This window comes from Piliocolobus tephrosceles, chromosome 10, assembly GCF_002776525.5.
Source record: "Piliocolobus tephrosceles isolate RC106 chromosome 10, ASM277652v3, whole genome shotgun sequence".
NCBI classification, from domain to species: domain Eukaryota; kingdom Metazoa; phylum Chordata; class Mammalia; order Primates; family Cercopithecidae; genus Piliocolobus; species Piliocolobus tephrosceles.
In genome coordinates, this window is record NC_045443.1 from 59,891,979 (window position 1) to 59,910,107 (window position 18,129).

The 18,129-nt window shown below is 43.8% G+C and overlaps 1 protein-coding gene and 1 non-coding gene across 2 annotated transcripts in view; one reads left to right on the forward strand and one right to left on the reverse strand.

Moving 5' to 3' along the window:
- Window positions 1–1,288: 1,288 nt before the first annotated feature.
- The window catches only part of PPM1H (protein phosphatase, Mg2+/Mn2+ dependent 1H), a 288,477-nt gene continuing 271,636 nt past the window's right edge, over window positions 1,289–18,129 (reverse strand). The window contains exon 10 of the mRNA XM_023225107.1: window positions 1,289–5,946. Coding sequence (XP_023080875.1) covers window positions 5,799–5,946 — 148 coding nt within the window. The 3' untranslated portion in view covers window positions 1,289–5,798. The remainder of the gene's footprint in view (window positions 5,947–18,129) is intronic.
- LOC111551282 lies at window positions 8,453–8,553 on the forward strand. Its single transcript, XR_002734312.1, has one exon. It is a non-coding gene; the product is annotated as a small nucleolar RNA U13 (small nucleolar RNA).

Sequence of the window (18,129 nt, forward strand, 5' to 3'; positions counted from 1 at the left end):
TCTGCATTCTATTAAAGCAAGTCACAAGCCAGATCAGACTCAAGGAGTAGGGAAACAAACTCTACCTCTTGATGGGAAAAGGAAACTTGCACACAGACCTAGGAAGCATTGTTGGCAGCCATTTTGGGAGACAACTGCCACACCTTTCAAGAGCTAATCATGACGGAATGTTAGAAGACTCCTCCATCTTCCATGGAGAAGAAACATCCCAATATCTAATCCTGGTATCTAATCCAAGCACTGATTTTTTCCCATTGTTTTCCACTACTGAGTGGGGGAGAAGGAGGCAGCATCAGCATTAGGGTACAAGTGAAGATGAACAGAGCTGGGATGTTTCACGATAATCATATTCTCATATGACTTGTCTTCCATTCTCTTCTTCCCAAGCTTCCACTTTTAGCTTTCCTTTGTGAATCAAGACCATGGATCATTCAAAATAGCTTTTTCTTTTTTTTTCTTGAGACAGGGTCTCCCTCTGTCTTCCAGGCTGGAGTTTAGTGGCACAATCACAGCTCACTGCAGCCCCAGCCTGGGTGCAAGTGATCCTTCTACTTCAGCCTCCTGAGTAGCTGGGACTATAGGCAGTGCTGCAGTCACCACCACACCTGGCTAATTTTTATAGAGATGAGGTCTTGGTATGTTGCCCATGCTGGTCTTGAACTCTTGGGATCAAACAATCGTCCCCCCTTGACCTCCCAAAGTGCTGGGATTACAGGCATGAGCCACCATGCCTGGTCATTTAAAATATGTCGTTGGTATTTTATAGATAACTTTTAACTTCCTGGATTTCAGAACTAAGCAGAATTAGCATACTCTGATGCCTTATCCCACCTGTTACAGTAACTTTTCTCTATAAGATGGTACATTTTACTAACTAACCCTTTGTCATACTTAAAATGCTTAAGCAATGAAGGGAAGTCTTGATTCTTACTGTCTTTAGCAAGATGAGGCTCTAGGCCTCTCACTTAAGAATATCTCTTGGGAGTAATTCTTTTCTCTGAATTCTTCATGTGTTTACTGATGGTATCCATGGTAGTTCCTCTAGAGGCATAGTTGAAATGTATTAGTCTTTACTGTTATTCCTGTGAAGGCTTATAGTGTTGGCATCCATTCCCTTTGGATTTTGAGTCTGTGTTCACAGTTGATAACCTCACATTGAGCCATGATACTCTTTGTATCATTATCATTACCTGATATAAAGAAACCAGACCATTACCTGACCATCACCTGACATAAAGAAACTTCACATTGAATTCATACAAAAGACAGAAAAAAGTTTTGCTGAATTTGTCCTATATACATATATATAATATTTTATTTTAAAATGTCATTGAACATATACATTTCTTTAGCTTTTTCCAGGGGACATTGCACCTAAGTTTCAAAACACACAAAATAGATCCCCTTTACTAAACAGTTTTCATTTTTGGGTTACAAAAAAGTCAACGTTTCACAATCACAAAGCATAAAGGTACATGGTTCTGAAACAATTTCCAGGCAGATTTCTCTCATTCACTGTACGTAGGGTAGTTTTGGAAACCCAGACCATGATCCACCCCTTACAAATGATCTCCACCATGGGCCTCCCTGGGTCTCCAAAAAAAAAAAAAAAAAAAACGGGGCAAAACAGGAGGGAAATAATAACCTCAGGACTCAGGAAACAAACAGAAAATACTTGAGGGAGATCAGAAAAGTAGAGGACACAGGTTCTCCTTCAAGTACATCACAGTAGAAAACTACAGCACGTTTACAGCCTTATTTGGTCACTCTACCTGGTTGCTACATGAACAAAACTTCACACCTAAGACACAGAGGAAAAATTAAAGCTATTTACACAGATAACACTGTGGATTTGAAAGAGCAGTCCTCTGCAGACTGGCACGCCATCTGACAAAAGCCACAGTCCTCACAGAAGAGGCAAGTCAGGCTGCTCGCGTAGCGTCCTTTGAAAAACCCCAGTGTACAAACATGTGCCACATCACCACACAGAACCACAGTCTGCTCAGAGAGGTGGGCTATGGTGTGCAGGCTGCAACCTTTCTCTGCAAGTGTAAGTCCTCAAAAATCTGAGTTCCTCACATAAAATTCTGTGTTGTGGCCAGACCTTGTTTTACCATTTTCTCAGACTGGATAACTTTTAGGATCAGCCTGGTTGTTCTTTGCATAGACAATGACTCTCACAGCTTTCTCCAAGTGTCCCAGAAGCACTAACTTACTGAAAATAGAATCTCATCAAAGCTTAACATATTCACTCTGAAAACAGCGGAGCTGCTGGGTCACTTAAGGAAAGCTGAGAACCTCAAACCTGTGGAAGGAAAACCAGTGACCACTTGTGGCCTTATAAAGTTGATTGGCAGGTGAGGAAGGGGATATCAAGAGGAGAATCAGAATGTTAAAGACATGGGAGATTTGTCCCTAATGTTTTCATACGAGTGCTCTTGTTAAATGGAAAACCCTGCCTGCATGGGGAAGATCTGAGGCTAAATCTGGATCCTGGGACTGTCATTCTTCCCCACCAACATCTCCCTGTGGCTGTCATTCTTCCCTGGAAGTGAATGAATACTGAGAACACAGTAAGAGGAGGGTGGTCACCACTGACTTCACAAAGCCTCATGGAGGTTAAGTTGTTTAAGAATTTAAAAAGTAAACACCCCAAATCCTCCAAAATGGAATACTGTGGAAAATAACTGAAATTTCCACTGCTTAAGGCTTTGTCCTATTAAGACAGCTGAGTATTTGGCCTAGTCCGATTTTCACCTTTCTTTTCCACCTCAAGAACAGCTGATAGGCATGCGCAACCGCAGCAGAACACACCCTCCACCTCTCTGACTGCTGACACTGGCTGCAGGAACAAGGCTTTGGTTATCATCTAACAAAATGCCACAGAGTCCGGATGGACTGAGTTTGTTCTAAGGAAAGGAGTTTCACCAGATAGTCTGAAGAGGCCCAGTCCCAGCAAAGAGATTTAGAGCAGAAGAGCCTTTCATTAAAGTAGCCACACACCCCTCAAGACAACCATAAAGACTTGACTAGGACATCAAAAGCTTTTTATTAAACAAGACTTCCTCTGAGGCTATTCGAGCAAGCAGATTTGGCTATAGGTCAGATACGCAAGATTTCAGAACCATGTATAAATACGTTCTGCAGAGTTTCGAAGTGTGCGTCCTTTGACTTTTCCAGGAATGCATCAAGGGCCAACCCATTATGTAGACACAGTTACTGTTTCAGGACTGGGTGACATGGGGCCTGGGTAAAAAATAAGGCCAAAACTGAGTAAGCTCAGTTTATAGAGCGATATCAGTGCTGGGCAGATCTGCCATGCTTCATTTACATCATGTTTCCCACTTTTGATTTCTTCACCTCATTTATAGTCTTCCTCCCATCCCCCAAACACAAATATGACTTTATCTTATAACTAAGATCTTTCCACCCAAGGGGGCTTATGAAAACACTTCCTGGATGCCTTTCTAACTAAAACCAGCAGGACTAAATGCTCAAGATTTTATAGAGGATTTAGAGATGTAGAGGTTTCTAGAGTTTTTCCTGAGACGTGCCATAGCAGTAAATGAATTGGTGAATTGAGTAGAAGGTAGTTGTGACATCTACACCCAAATTCTTACTCTGGTGGCTTGAATAAAACTGGAGAAAGCTCAAAGTAGGGCCCAGATAGAGGCCCAGGAAAGCAAATAAATGAAAGGCAGCGGGGACACAGGAAGGATCCCAAAGACGGCAGCTCAGGGTCCTCTATGGAAGACTTGCTTAGGTTTCCTACTTACACATGACTCTGAGCACCAGGACAGAACAGGGAGTGGACCACACTGCTGTCGCATGCCTGAAGGTTTTCCCACAGCATCAAACTCTGCCAGGAAGCAAAGCATTTTCCACAGACTTCTCTCCACAGAGCTATCTGGGGTAGCTAAGATCTACTGTAGGGGGAGGAAACGTGCCGTCAGATGAAGACAACTCCTGACAAGGCCGAAGTCCCATTCTTCCCAGGCCAACACTTCCACAAACACCGGCTGGCGTGAATTCCCACAGGGCTTCACCTGCCAGACAGGGCGCTGTCTCCACACCGTGGAATGAGTTCATTCCTGAGTAGGAGGGGCTCCAGGCCTTTTCAAATACGGGACAACTCCAGAAATGCAGGTGATTTATCGCCCTGGAGGAGAAGTTTCTCTCCTCTCCTCTGGGGAAGAAATTCAAACAAACATGAGAACTGGAATTAGCTCTCTAGCATTCGAGGGGGTCACATCAGTGACCTTTTTCCTTCTTGGGTCAGAAGAGTGTTTTAATTACTCAAAGTTGTCAAAATGGTGGCAATACCTCAGCTCAGCAGGAAGAAGACTAGGTAATTTTGTGGCTGTACAGGTCTGCCTAAAAGACAGAAGTTTTACAGTCTACTTGGCCATTCCTCCCTGCGGAGAAGTAGCAGGTAGATACGGCGCGCGCTGTGCCTGCGGCTGCTGCTCTTGTGGTGAACACTCAGATGTGGGACCTGGAAGAGCTGGGACATGATTCTCTAGAGAAAAGGAGCACAGCATGAGGATGGCCAGTCAACCCATTTCAAATTCTTTTATTTAAGTGCCCCCCCCATCCCCCGCCCCGAGGGACCTTGCACAAAGATGATGGGGAGAACAGAACTGCTGCTCCTTGACAGAACTCTGATCCTTACACTTTGTTTGGAGTGGGCTTGGGGGACAGTCACAAGCCATGAAACCTGAATCCAAGATGGTCCCCAGACGAGCTATGGTGAACCAAAAGATGCAAAGAACTTCTTAAACTGCTCTATTAAACACTGCTTTATATGTATCCCCATGACACAGAAAAGTGGGATGGGGCCAGCCATTCCAGAAATGAAAATCCAGACTCTCACAGAGAACCCTTGAGACACACAGGGAGACCACTGAAGACAACAGAGGAACTGCTGGTCCACAGAAACACTCATAGTTTCATGAAAACACACTGATTTGGTGAGAAAATGCAACTTGGGAACAAACGTTACACAACAAAGATCCTCTGTCATGCAGGGCACTGGCCCAGATGCTGCCTGGGTTGTGTGGGCTGGAGGATGTGGGGACAACCCAGCCTGGGTGGGACTTTGACGCAGAACTTCCTCAGCAGGGTGTTGGAAAGTCCCAGGCCTGTTCTATGGAGGGGGAAAAAAAAAAACAGATTCAAGGAATGTCAAAAACTGAAAAAATAAAAAGTAAAACAAATCCCTGCCTCACTCCACCACTGCCACAAAAGAATAGAAACAGAGAAGAAGAATAGAAAAGAGAAGAACAGAAGAATAGAAAAGAGAAGGGGGCGGGGGTCAGACAGCAATCCCTGAAATAAATCTCAGGCTTCCTAGAAGGTGGGCACTTACACTTTGAGGCATGACCCCTACTTCCCAATGCAGCACTTTTTAACCCGTAGAGAAGTTGGCAGCTTGACAGGCTGAAGAGTCCTCTGCCATTTACACCTGAAAATGGCTGCCCCAGCTACTCGAGATAAAATAAATATGACATATATACCCCGAATAGGCAATGGCCACCTCGGAGGCCTAAGAAAGGAACTGAAATACAACACTTGGTAGCAGCCTTTGTGTTTTGCTCTTGTTGAGTTGACATGTTACTAAAGAAGAAATGGAAACCAAAGGGTCATCTTGAAGCATAGCCTTTTGGCCGCGAACTCCCCACCTGGGCTGGGAAGAGACTGCGTCACTTGGAACTCAGCTGGGGCACTTCCCAGTTCCGTCCTGCCAAGAGGCATCCCAGCTTTCTTCCCCTCTGTCCTCCCAATCCTCTGGGCCTTTTTCATGACAGCTTGTTTCCATGTATTAAAGGAATGACATATACAGAAATGTCATCTCCTGAGCCCAGTCGGTCATTAGATATCCGCCATCCTCTGTCCTTCAGCACACCCCGGGCACGCATCACCAGGTCCTGAGCTGCCAGTGTGTACCTGTGCAGGAGAGGCAGGAACGAGACAGTCAGTAGAGCATCAGGCAGAAGCCAGGGTTACGTGAGGCTGGGAAGGGGGAGGCATCACTATAGTTGTATAAATAAGTTTCACATACACTTACAATAAGAAAAAGTCAAGGTCATCGTTTCCCAAAATGTAGAACACCTAATGTGAGATTATTGTTTACATGGTAGTGGGATAAGGCACTAAATATAAATACATTAGATAATGTCTTACATTATTGACCTGCTCAGTCCTCTTTTGATGTTTTTGATTATATTGAGGGCAGTCTGTCTGCTGCTAGTGTAGCTCAAAGAGCTGCTCAAGCTCAGAGCTTTCCATGATAAATGGTATCTAGCTAAAAAAGTACATGGGAAAAATAAGAACTTTTGTTTTCAATATATTTAGTTTTAGAGTTATGTTGCTTTTGTGACAAAGAATAGTCATTTTTTATTGTAAAAATCATTTAAATTTTTAAAAATGAGTTAAGGAAAAATATTAAAAATAATACAACATGGCATAAGCATATAGCAAGAATGTGAAGAGTTTTTTTTGGTAAATGACAAGTCTTGGTGTGAGCGAGCTGTTTACTTGTCAATGTCACCCTCTCCTCTTGAACAATGTAAGTTCAGCAAGGGATCTCTTAAGAATTTGAAAATAAGATTGCTGAGATTTAAACTGTAAGCTTAAGGGGAAAGAATGACACTATAAACTGATGGAAAGTATTAACATCTAGGAGAAAGACTAACTTGGGAGGTGATTTGGGTGGCTATGGGCCTGGGTTAGCCCTGAGGCATAAAAAAATGAGACAAAACATTGGCAGGTGTCTATCCAAACACTGACCAGAGCAGAGGGAGTCATAGTTGACAGCCTTCAAAGGAACTTAGTTCCACTGGCAGGGTCATATTTGGTGTGGGATGGACTACTCTCTTAGCCTATACCATTAAGCATATGATTCAGCTTTATTCTGATTTCATGTTCACCAAAGAACCTCCTGATTATGATCTGCTTCCCTGCATAGGCCTGCCTACAGGAAAGAATGAGCTAGTCATTTGTACTTTAAGAATATCCATCAGTTATATTTCTCTGCGTAAATGTCAAGTGGCATTTTGGTTTACAGATCAATCTTGTGAGCTTGGTTAAGGTGAGACCAACTCTGATAATGAATCTCTTTTTTGTATCTTGATTAAATCAGTTTCTGAACCTGAAAAGCTAAGAGCCAGACTGGTAAATCATCAAGATAATAAATGTCACCGTATAAATCCTCTTGGAAGCCAGCCTGTAGGCCTTTTACAAGGGACCACCCTGATATTGCTAGTGACCTTTCTCTACTTGGAATGTCTCAGTAGTCTTGCCTTCAGAACTGTGAGTTATGGAATTCAGAAAACCAGAAGCCTCTCCATTTCTTTTGCTAAAATTCACAGACTTTCATGTTGAGAACTGCATCATCATTGCATTATTTAAGAACAAGTGCTCTAGCAAATGATCCCAGGACTGTGAAGATTCCAAGTTGTACAGTCTTTGAAGATCAAGTCTATTTGTACAGCCCAGATAGCATAGCAGACAGAAGTGTAACATCCACCACAGCAGAAAGGATATTATAGTCAATAGAAATAAATACCTTTCCTTCTAGAGGATGGGGTAGTAGGTGAATAATTTTTTCTATCTGTATTGAGAGAATTATCATCTTTGAAGCAGAAATCTTTAAGTTGTTCTTGAGGGAAGATGCAACCAGTTTGTCCTGAGGTTCTCCTCTTGAGATCAGGAAATAAAGGCCTCCAAAGAGGTCTTTGGCTGAAGAGCTAAGTAAATATCTCAAAATCGACATATTGCAGCTCATACACTATAGTCAGAAGAGCCTCTCAGCTGCTCACCTCATGTATTAGTTCGTTCTCACACTGCGATAAAGAACTACCTGACACTGGGTAATTTATAAGCAGAAGAGGTTTAATTGTCTCACAGTTCCGCATGGCTGGGGAAGTCTTAGGAAACTTACAATCATGCTGGATGGCGAAGGTGAAGCAAGGCATGTCTTACTTACATGGCAGCAGGAGACAGCAAGTGAAGGGGGAAATGCCACACTTTTAAACCATCAGATCTTGTGAGAACTCACTCACTATCACAAAAACAGCATGGGGGGATATCTGTCTCCATGATCCAATCGCCTCCCACCAGGTCCCTCTCCTGACATGCGGGGATTACAATTTGACGTGAGATTTGGGTGGGGACATAGAGCCAAACCATATCATCCCAGCTTACTCTTAGTTTTATATTAAATTGTATATGAGACATAAACACATGTCTGGAAAGGCCACCAGCCACACCAGAGTGACGTTTATTATCCTGGTGATTGACCAGTCTGCACCTGAGCTTTTTAGGTTCAGAAACCTGGCTAAGTTTATTTGCCTATCACGCCTGAACTTACCTTAACCCAGCTATGAGCTGACTAGACATAGAAAATTATGGTATGCTATGAGAAAATATGCCTGACAATAAAAGATACTCAATCCTTTTGTAGTTCATAAGCCTGTTTGAGTTTTCACACTTATGTGTGAGATATGCCTCCCTCAAACCTTGTTACTACATTAGCACATTAACCATGAGACATGGAAAAAAAAAATAGACACTCAAAGATGTCAAAAAACAGATACAAGAACTCAAAACGCAACTCTGTATGGCTATTTTAAGCTCCAGACAGGCGTCAACAAGTCCTGCAGTCATGGAGAAATGACTGGCTTTATTAGATTCATGAAAGATGAACAAGAGACCACCCTGATGCTGCTAGTACTAGTGACTCTGCATATTTTTTAAATGGTCAAAATTAGGTTGGTATTTTTAAAAAGCAAGTGTTAGGTCACCTAGAAAAGATGGCTACCCAGGAAACTCATTTCCCTGAGGGCTGTAGATAATTAAGGTTTCATTCTTCAATATGGTTATTGCCTATTCCAAGATAACTTCCTTTGAGATTGCTTCTCTCTTCACCATCCACTGTTTTCCCTTAGGTGCTGAACTTCCTGAGGGAAAATACACTCTTGCTTTCCCAATTTATTACTTCCCATTGTCTTCCTTTGTCTCTTACCAGTAGGCCCAATACCCTGCTAATCTGTCCTCTTAAAGCTTGATCCAAGGGTGGCTTCTCAATACTTATTCTGGTTAACCCCTTGTGTTTAGCAGAAATACTGCTGACTATTTTATCCTTAAAAATCTCTGTTCTTGGCCGGGCGCGGTGGCTCAAGCCTGTAATCCCAGCACTTTGGGAGGCCGAGACGGGCGGATCACGAGGTCAGGAGTTCGAGACCATCCTGGCTAACACGGTGAAACCCCGTCTCTACTAAAAAATACAAAAAGCTAGCCGGGTGAGGTGGCGGGCGCCTGTAGTCCCAGCTACTCGGGAGGCTGAGGCAGGAGAATGGCGTGAACCCGGGAGGCGGAGCTTGCAGTGAGCTGAGATCCGGCCACTGTACTCCAGCCCGGTCGACAGAGCGAGACTCTGTCTCAAAAAAAAATCTCTGTTCTTCTTGAATTCTCCTTTCTTTCTGGGGCTCCCATGCTATAACCCACTCCAAGTTCTCCTGTGACGGGGCTTCCATGACACACAGCACAAGTCCTTCTCTCTGATGCTCCTTCTTAATTTCCTTGTAGGCCCTAACTAAGACTTAGGAAGAACTCAATGAACATGAATTTCTTCTTACTTCCAAAGTGGAACATCCCCAGCTACCATCCTTAGTGAATGATATCCTAGTCTCTTAGGCAAGACATCAGTGTTTTTCAATGCCACTTTCGCACCCGGATATTGTTCAATTATGAAATCCACAGGGCAGGGTGGGACTTCTTTTTTTTTTTTTTTTTGAGACAGAGTCTCGCTCTGTCCCCCAGGCTGGAGTGCAGTGGCATAATCATAGCTCACTGTAACCTCGAATTCTTGGGGCCAAATGATCCTCTAGCCTCAGCCTTCCAAGTAGCTAGGACTAACGCATATTCTACCATGCCGAGCTAATAAACTTTGCATTATTTTTAGTGTATTTTATTAGTAGCACATGGCTAACTAAAACAAAATCTATATAGTCACTAAGATAATTTTGTTTATTGTGAAAACTGGTAGATCTGAACCTATATTTTGCAGTCATATATACATATATACACATATGAAAACTTATTTTGTGTTTTTAATTTATTATGTGCTGCTTTCCTTCTTTCTTGTTTTCTATCAGGTTGATAGCTTTAATATTCCCCTCCCCCAACTGGTTTGGAAGTGTTATTTCTATTATCGGTTATGCTTAAGTTTTTAATATACAAGTTAATCATATTTCTGTCCTCCTCCTGAAAATAAAAGGACCTTAGAATGTGTTCTTTCATCTTCCATGTTACTGCCTATTATTTTAATTCACCTTTTTTTGAGCCTGCCTTAATCATTATCATTTACAATCTACACTTACATAAATAAACCAACATACTCACTTCTTTGCTTTTTTTCTAACTATTCCTTGCTTCTGGATTTAATTTCCTTCTATTGAAGTACATTTTTAGTAATTTTTTTTAACAATGGTCTGTGAGTGACAAGCTCACCTAGTCTTAAGAAAATCTTTATTTTTACGTTTGATTTTGGCTATAGCTTTATTGTTATGCAATTCTAGATTGTCTGCTATTTTCCCTTAGCAGTTTGGAGACATTATTCTGCCTACTTCTGACTTCTACTTTTTTTGAGAAGTCTGTCTTTTATCATTCCTTTATAGGTAAATGAATTCTGTCATTGATAGCTTTCCAGGTTTTTGTTTTTTTGATGCTGATATGAAGTACCACTAAGATATAACAAAAAGGAACTTTTTATTTATCATGGTAAGAAATTAGTTTTACTCCTTCAAACTGAAAACTCCTGAAAACTTCTCAGCCATCAATTTTTTGGATATTGCTTCTCCTCTATCTTATAGTCTCCATAAACTCTTATTAGATTTTATTTTACCTTGCAGATTTCAACTTCTCTGTGATATCTTTTTTGGTTTTTGTTTTGTTTTGTTTTTGAGACAGAGTCTCACTCTGTCGCCCAGGCTGGAGTACAGTGGCGCGATCTTGGCTCACTGCAATCTCCACCCTCCGAGGTCAAGCAGTTCTCCTGCCTCAGTTTCCCGAGTAGCTGGGATTACAGGCACATGCCACCGCACCCGGCTTACTCTTAGTACAGATGGGGTTTCACCGTCTTGGCCAGGCTGGCCTTGAACTCCTGACCTCGTGATCCACCCGCATCGGCCTCCCAAAGCGCTGGGATTACAGGTGTGAGCCACCGCACCCAGACTTATACCTTTCAATTCACTAACTCCCTTTAGCAGTTTACTATCCATTTAGTGAATTACTTTATTTCAATGACAATGTCTCACCATTGTGAATTTCTATTTGGTTCTTGTCCAGATTGACCTCTTCTTACCTTATAGATTCTATTTGCACATGTTTAACTCTCTTCTAAATTTGTTCTGTTACACCCAGGTTTTCTTTGAGGGCCTGGAGGGAAGGCTCTATTGTATTTGGTCATTCTGTCTCATGGTGAGTGTAAAGGGAAGACATAAGCGCCTCTTCAGAAGGGGTTGTTCACTATGTGCCCTGCGTTATCCACAGAGATTTAAAATTTGCCTTTACTGAGGGGCAGTATGGGTTTCTGTAGTGCTAGAACATGTTCATTTCAGCTTTTCGTCTTAGGATCCCCACAGCACAGGAGTAATATTGTTAGAGTAGGCAGTTAGGTAGACATGAGCAGGACAGGGGAGGGCCCTGCCACAGGAATGGTGATGGTCAGGCAGTTGTTAAACCCTCTAAAATAACAACTGGTCACAGCCGGGACCAGGGAAATGCAGTCTCCCAATAGAAAACACCTGGCCAGGTGCAGTGGCTTATGCTTGTAATCCTAGCACTCTGGGAGGTCAAGGCAGGCGGATTAACTTGGGCCCAGGAGTTAGACACCAGCCTAGGTAATGTGGTGAATCCCGTGTCTACAAAAAAAACCCACAAAAATTAGCTGGGCATGTGCCTGTCATCCCAGCTACTCGGGAGGCTGAGGTGGGAAGATCTCTAGAGCCTGGGAAGTGAGGCTGTGCCACTGCACTCCAATCTGGGTGACAGAGAGACTCTTTGTCAAAAAAAAAAAAAAAAAGGCACCTGAAGCAGGTGATCAGCAGCTTCCTGGTAAGATCTCAGGAGACAGGCGAGTGCGCTCAAGCACATACACTAGGAGGCGAAATGGCGGAGTTTAACTGTCATATGACCTTCCTCCAGAAACATTCAACAGATAAGGGAAAAACGAATGAGCACGCGTACTTCAAAAAGCACACTGCGTATGCAGCCCCTCCCAAGTGTTGACAGGCCACTGTGCATGCAGACAGCCCACCCCGAGGGAAGAATCAGGGGAGAAGAAACGCAAACCATGCCAATGTATAAAACCCCAAGTCAAAGGCGGATGAGGTACTTGAATCTCTCAAGTTGGCCGCTTGGTCCTCTTCCAAGTATACTTTACTTCCCTTCGTTCCTCCTCTAAAACTTGCCTCAGTCTCTCACTCTGCCTTTTGTCCCTGGGCTGAATTCTTTCCTCCAAGGCGGCAAGAACTGAGGTGCTGCAGACCTGTATGGGTTCGCCGCTGCTAACCACATGAGGTCTAACTTCACATTTTTCCTGTGTGGTAAACCTACCCAGACATTTCCTCCTCCTCATAAAACCTCAGTCTTGTCAGGCAGCTGCCCTCATCCATGTACCCGTGTGCTTCAGAAGGGTAAGGACAGCCCCGCCTGAGGGAGACGTTTAGGGAAGATTCCTAGGACTTCTTCTTCCTACCCTGTTTCCGGGAGCTCAGAGTCCTTCACATGGCTTCTCTCCGCCGGCTTCACCAGTGCATGTCTATCCCTCCTTGTCCAAGAGCAGTGTGCGTGGACAACTGAGCCGTTAGATGCTGCACTCCATAGGTGACAGTGCAAATGCTCTAGGACCAGCTTCCTGACATTCCCTTCACGCCACAGGAGACCCGGCATTGCCATGAAACTCAGCAACAGCATTCAGGGAAGATGAAGTCACTTGCAGGAGCTTTCATAGATTCATCAACTCAACACAAACCCGGGGACCCAGCTCTTGGGAGAAGGCTTTTTGTGTCACCCCCATAGTGGGCCAGGCTGGTGGCCATTTCAGAGCTCATTTGCATATGAAATGCATGAAATCTTTTGCAAGGCTGCTTTAGGTCAAGACTGGGGCAAGAACAAACAACTTTCTTGGAAGAGAAAGAACTGCTTCTCCCGCCTCCATTGTATTCTCCAATTTCTACCCAATGGCAGGGCTCCCTGGGTTGGTGACAATGGAAGTGCTTAAGGTGGTACTAAAACAGAGGAGGGCTTCATTGGTTTTGTTACTGAGGCTGAACACAAGGGCATTTATGTGCCATCAAAGGAGAATTGTAGAAAGTGGTAGGAGAAAATTTGAGTCAAAACATACTGTATAACCAAAAAAATATCCAGAGCAGCCAAGAAGAATATGGTACAGCTGAAGACAGCGAATGGGAAGTGGATTCTGTTACACACCAAGTGGGACTATGTGGCAGCCGGAGCCTAGGTCTTCTGGAAGCTGAGTGTGGAGCAGCCCTAGTACCATCACTGAATGCTGGGCCAGGCTGCATTAGACAACTGTGGAGGAGTTTGAAATGCCCACTCCTAATGAAGCGTCTCCCCAGGAGACATGTTTTGAATTTTGGGAACATTTTTCTTCTCTAGCTGAAGCTTTCAATATTGATCAGCAAAGCTCTGCTGAAAGCAATGGCTGCTGGGCAGGGATCAGACTTGGCAAACTTCACAGGGCTCGGGCTCCGAGGGGGAGGGAGCAGAGAAAGGACAGCAGGGGAGGCATGGAAAACAAAAATGAAGAGGGGCTGAAGAGCGATGGGAAGACCAAAGCTCTTTTCATAACCACTGACTCTTGAAGTCAGGCGGAAGGAGGCCATAAATCCTCCATTGTCCCCTTGTCCTTGCAGATTCTGTTGCAGTCCTTAGCTCTTTTCCCTCCTAGTGGACCAGAAAAGGGCTCTGGGTGTCAGCGTGACTTGCCCAGGTTCCAATCCTGGCTTTCCCACCATCCAGATGGGTGGCTCTAGAAAAAGTCCTTAGCCCCTTGGAGCCCCTCTTTCCTTACTTAATTCTAGTGCAGACCCCTGTAACAGCTAAATGTGACCTTTCCATAAAGCATTCAGCATGGTGCCTGGCACACAATCAGAGGTCAATAAATGTTAGTTATGTTCCTCATTAGATATTAAATGCCTTTCTCCTCCCAAGGAGTTTTGTCTTCAGTCATCTACGTCTCATAGTCTGTTTTCTGAATCTTTAGTGTCTGAATCAGCACAAGAATGTCAAAAATAAGTCAATTTCAGGCTGCAGGCTATCACCATACCCTAAAGTTCTTAATAGTTCTTGTTGGGTGGGAACTTCAATTTGCCATTTGGATGGTACAGACAAGAGTCTTATAAGAGGGTGAGTAGTGGCAGGAACTGGGGAATTAATGGTTTCCAAATATTTGCATATAAAAGGCAGCCTCCATCTGCTGACACCCGCAGTAATACAGTGTGATGGGAACAGGAGGAGGAATCCCCTTTGCATTCTGAGCAGGCCTTAGAAATGTAAGAGGGAGAAAAGCTCTCCCAGCTGTGGAATGTTGGCAGGGGTCTATGGCAGTGGCGTCTTGGTGGGTGGAGGGTCAGGGGTGACTTGGAAATGGTCTTTGTTGTGCCCAGAACTAGCCAATTCGTCCTGGGAGGAGGCACACCTCTTAGATTCACTGCTGGGAGCTGGTCCACAGATGCCCCTTGTGTAGCTCTGGAACCAAGTTCTGAAGCAGGTGAAGCTGCTCATGCCAGCTTCTGTCCCCCGTCAGGTTATGGCGATGCCACTCAGGCAGAATACCCTGAGACGCCAGAATAATGATGACTGTTGTCTGCAGTGCTGTCACTGGGCTCACTGGGAGTTTGTGTGCTGCCAGCAGACACAAAGCTGCAGACTGGAGGGAGTTTCCCACCCCCATGAGAGAGGGTGAGAAGCCCTGCCAGGCCTCATCCACCTCTATGCACCCTGGCACCGGTTCCCTGGTTTCTTAGGTGATAGGTTTTTAGTTCAAATTCCAAATAGTGACATTTCAATACGAGCGGGCATAATAGACTATTTCCTTCTCAATCCTCCCTGGCAAGCCCTGTAAAATATCCTGATGTGGCCACACAGCTCTGCCACATAAACACCCTAAACAGGATGGGATGGTGGCTGCTTGTGTGCTGTTAGAGGCTGCCACAGCCAGGACCTCAGGCTGACTTCTGAATTCCCACAGATCTGAGTGTGCTAAACATTGCAAAAGAAAGAAAATTGCGGATTTTATCTAGTCTTCGAACACCAGATCAAACACTCATGAAACTGATATGGTGAAAAGTGGAGGAAACCCTTCCTTTTTGCATTTAAGGCATAGTTTTTGAAAACCTTATGGCATGCTAGAAATTAGTTCAGCTAACTCATAGAAAGGTTTCATAAAAACAACCTTTGTATTTTCCCAAAATAAATTTCATATTATCAGGGTAATGCAAACTAGCATTTAATACTTGCATTAATGCCTGTTGTCAGTGTTGGAGTTTTACTATTAACCTTTTACTGATTAATCTCTTCCTTCCAAGGCACACAGCCATCTGAGCCAAGGAGAGTGTGGATGTGAAGACTGACAAGTGTGGACATCAGGAAGGCTTCTTTCATTAGAGACATTCTCCATAGGGTTTATGGTATACTGGTACTTACAGATTTAATACCGCATAAAAGGCCCCTCAAGGGTCATAACAGGGAGATGGAGGGTCATTAAGTCCAGGATACAAAAAAAAAAAAATGAGGTGGGGCCAGGCATGATGGCTCACACCCTCAATCCCAGCACTTCGGAAGGCCAAGGCAGAGGCAGGAGGATTGCTTGAGACCAGCTTGGGTAACACAGTGAATTCCTTTCTCTTCTCTCTTTTTTTTTAAATAAAAAAGAAGTTTCCACAGACAGGTTTGGGGAAATGAAAAACTAGAGCAAAGCCTGCACGGTTTTGCCTGGGCACTGGGAATGTGAAACCATGTGCATTTCCAAGTTTGGTTAGCTATTCCCTGGCCCCAGTTACTCTTGGTTTTGCCCACTCCCTTCCCCTTCAGTAATATTAACAATTTATTCCTTTCTGACAAAATGGTAAGCGTCTTCTTCTTTGAGCGTTTACATATTTGCCTCCGTTTTGAATATTCTTCCCAGGAGACCCCCCCACTGAACCTCCAGCCTTACAGAGGGGACAGTCAGTCAGTTAGAGATATTTTGTGTCAGAAAACACTTTCCAGGCTTGAGTGCCTTCTCCAAATCATGTAGGATCTTTAGGGCTTAAAAGAGAACCTTACTGGAATTATAAGGAACCAGAGGACTATGCAGCCCAACCTCCATGACCTGCAGCAACCCCACTCCAGAATGTTAGCGCAATGCATTTCCTAGAACAGTTTATTTCATGATCCCGCAGGAGTAAAAGAACTCCAGTACCCTAGAACTTAAAGTATAATAATAAAAAAAATTTTTAAAAAAGGCAAATTTGAAAAATATGAAGTTATACTTAAAATGATGTTATTTTTTAAATATTAAAATATCTTGAATAAATATGAGTCACAAAAAAAAAAAAAAAGAACTCCCAGCTTCCCTACAGTTCAGGGCAAACTCTAATAAAAAGAAAAGAAAGAAAGAGGAGCCATCTCCTCCTTGGCATCATGGCCACCCTCAGACCCCCTGTAGAGCCCAAGATTGTTCAAAAAAAGAATCAAGAAGTTCATCGGCACCATCTGACCAATATGTCAAAATTAAGCGTAACTGGTGGAAACCCAGAGGTATTGACAACAGGGCTTGTAGAAGGTTCAAAGGCCAGATCTTGATGCCCAACATTGGTTATGGGAACAACAGAAAAACAGCACATGCTGCCCAGTGGCTTCCGGAAGTTCCGGATCCACAGCGTCAAGGAGCCGGAAGTGCTGCTGACATGCAACAAATCTTACTGTGCTGAGATCACTCACAATGTTTCCTCCAAGAACTGCAAAGCCATTATGGAAAGAGCTGCCCAGCTAGCCAACAGAGTCACCAACCCCAAAGCCAGGCTGTGCAGCGAAGAAAATGGGTAGACAGCTCATGTGCACGTTTTGTGCTCTAAAAAAACTGTAAAAACTGCAAAAAAAAAGAGAGAAACTTACTGCACTCATATTCTGGCTCATCCATAAAGCTGCCTTTTAATTTTCTGGTTCCTTTGTTGAGACAGTTCAAAAGAGCAAAAGGACTTAAGATACACCAGGGTCAGAAAGATCATACAGCTCATTTTTACTCCCATGTCTGCCTGAGAGATGGTGTGAGGGTCAGAACACATCTTCATGCTAATCACCTCTTCCCTCACAGCACATTCTGGAGGGGGAGATGCTATTTTAAATTCCTTGCTGGGAAGGATGTCAACAGAGGAAGACAATGCTGGCAATTTGTTTAGAATGGCTGTCACTAGGAGGCAAAAGAAAAATAAAAAGAAAAGGAACCTACAGGCAACATAAACAAAAGCCTAACAATCAAACAGCAAAAGCCCCTAGTCTCGCCTGTCTCAGGCCTCATTCCCTGTCTCTTTTTGTCCTGCCTCCTTTCTAGACAAAACTGGGAGATCCTGGTAAGACTCAAAGTAAAACAGGCCCACTCAAAACCTCAGATGCAGAAGCACCTTGCCCTTCTCACTGGCTCTGTTCCATTCCCCTTCCCTCAGGCTTCCCATCCTGGGGAGATCTTGTCCCTTCTATTTTGTGTCCACAAATAGGCTGACCTCCTTTGGTCAGTTCCTTCAGGCTTGAACCCAGCAACTCTCCACTGAAAATTAAATAGGCAAACTTGTAGTCCCAGGCTACATACGGAGAGATAGGAACTCTCTGGCCAATGAAGGGCTAATAGAGCCTCTGGAACTATAGTGGGCCTTTTCTTATCACAGAAATTATGACTTGGCAACTTCCACTCATTTCCATTTGGCACGACAAGATTCGAACAGCTCCCAGCTGGGAGGGCACTGGCTCTTGGGACTGAGCTCTCTTTGTCCATGGGCCTCCCAAGGAGACATCCTAAACTGGTGTGTGAGTGTGGTGCCCTCCTACCAAACTACACACAGATAT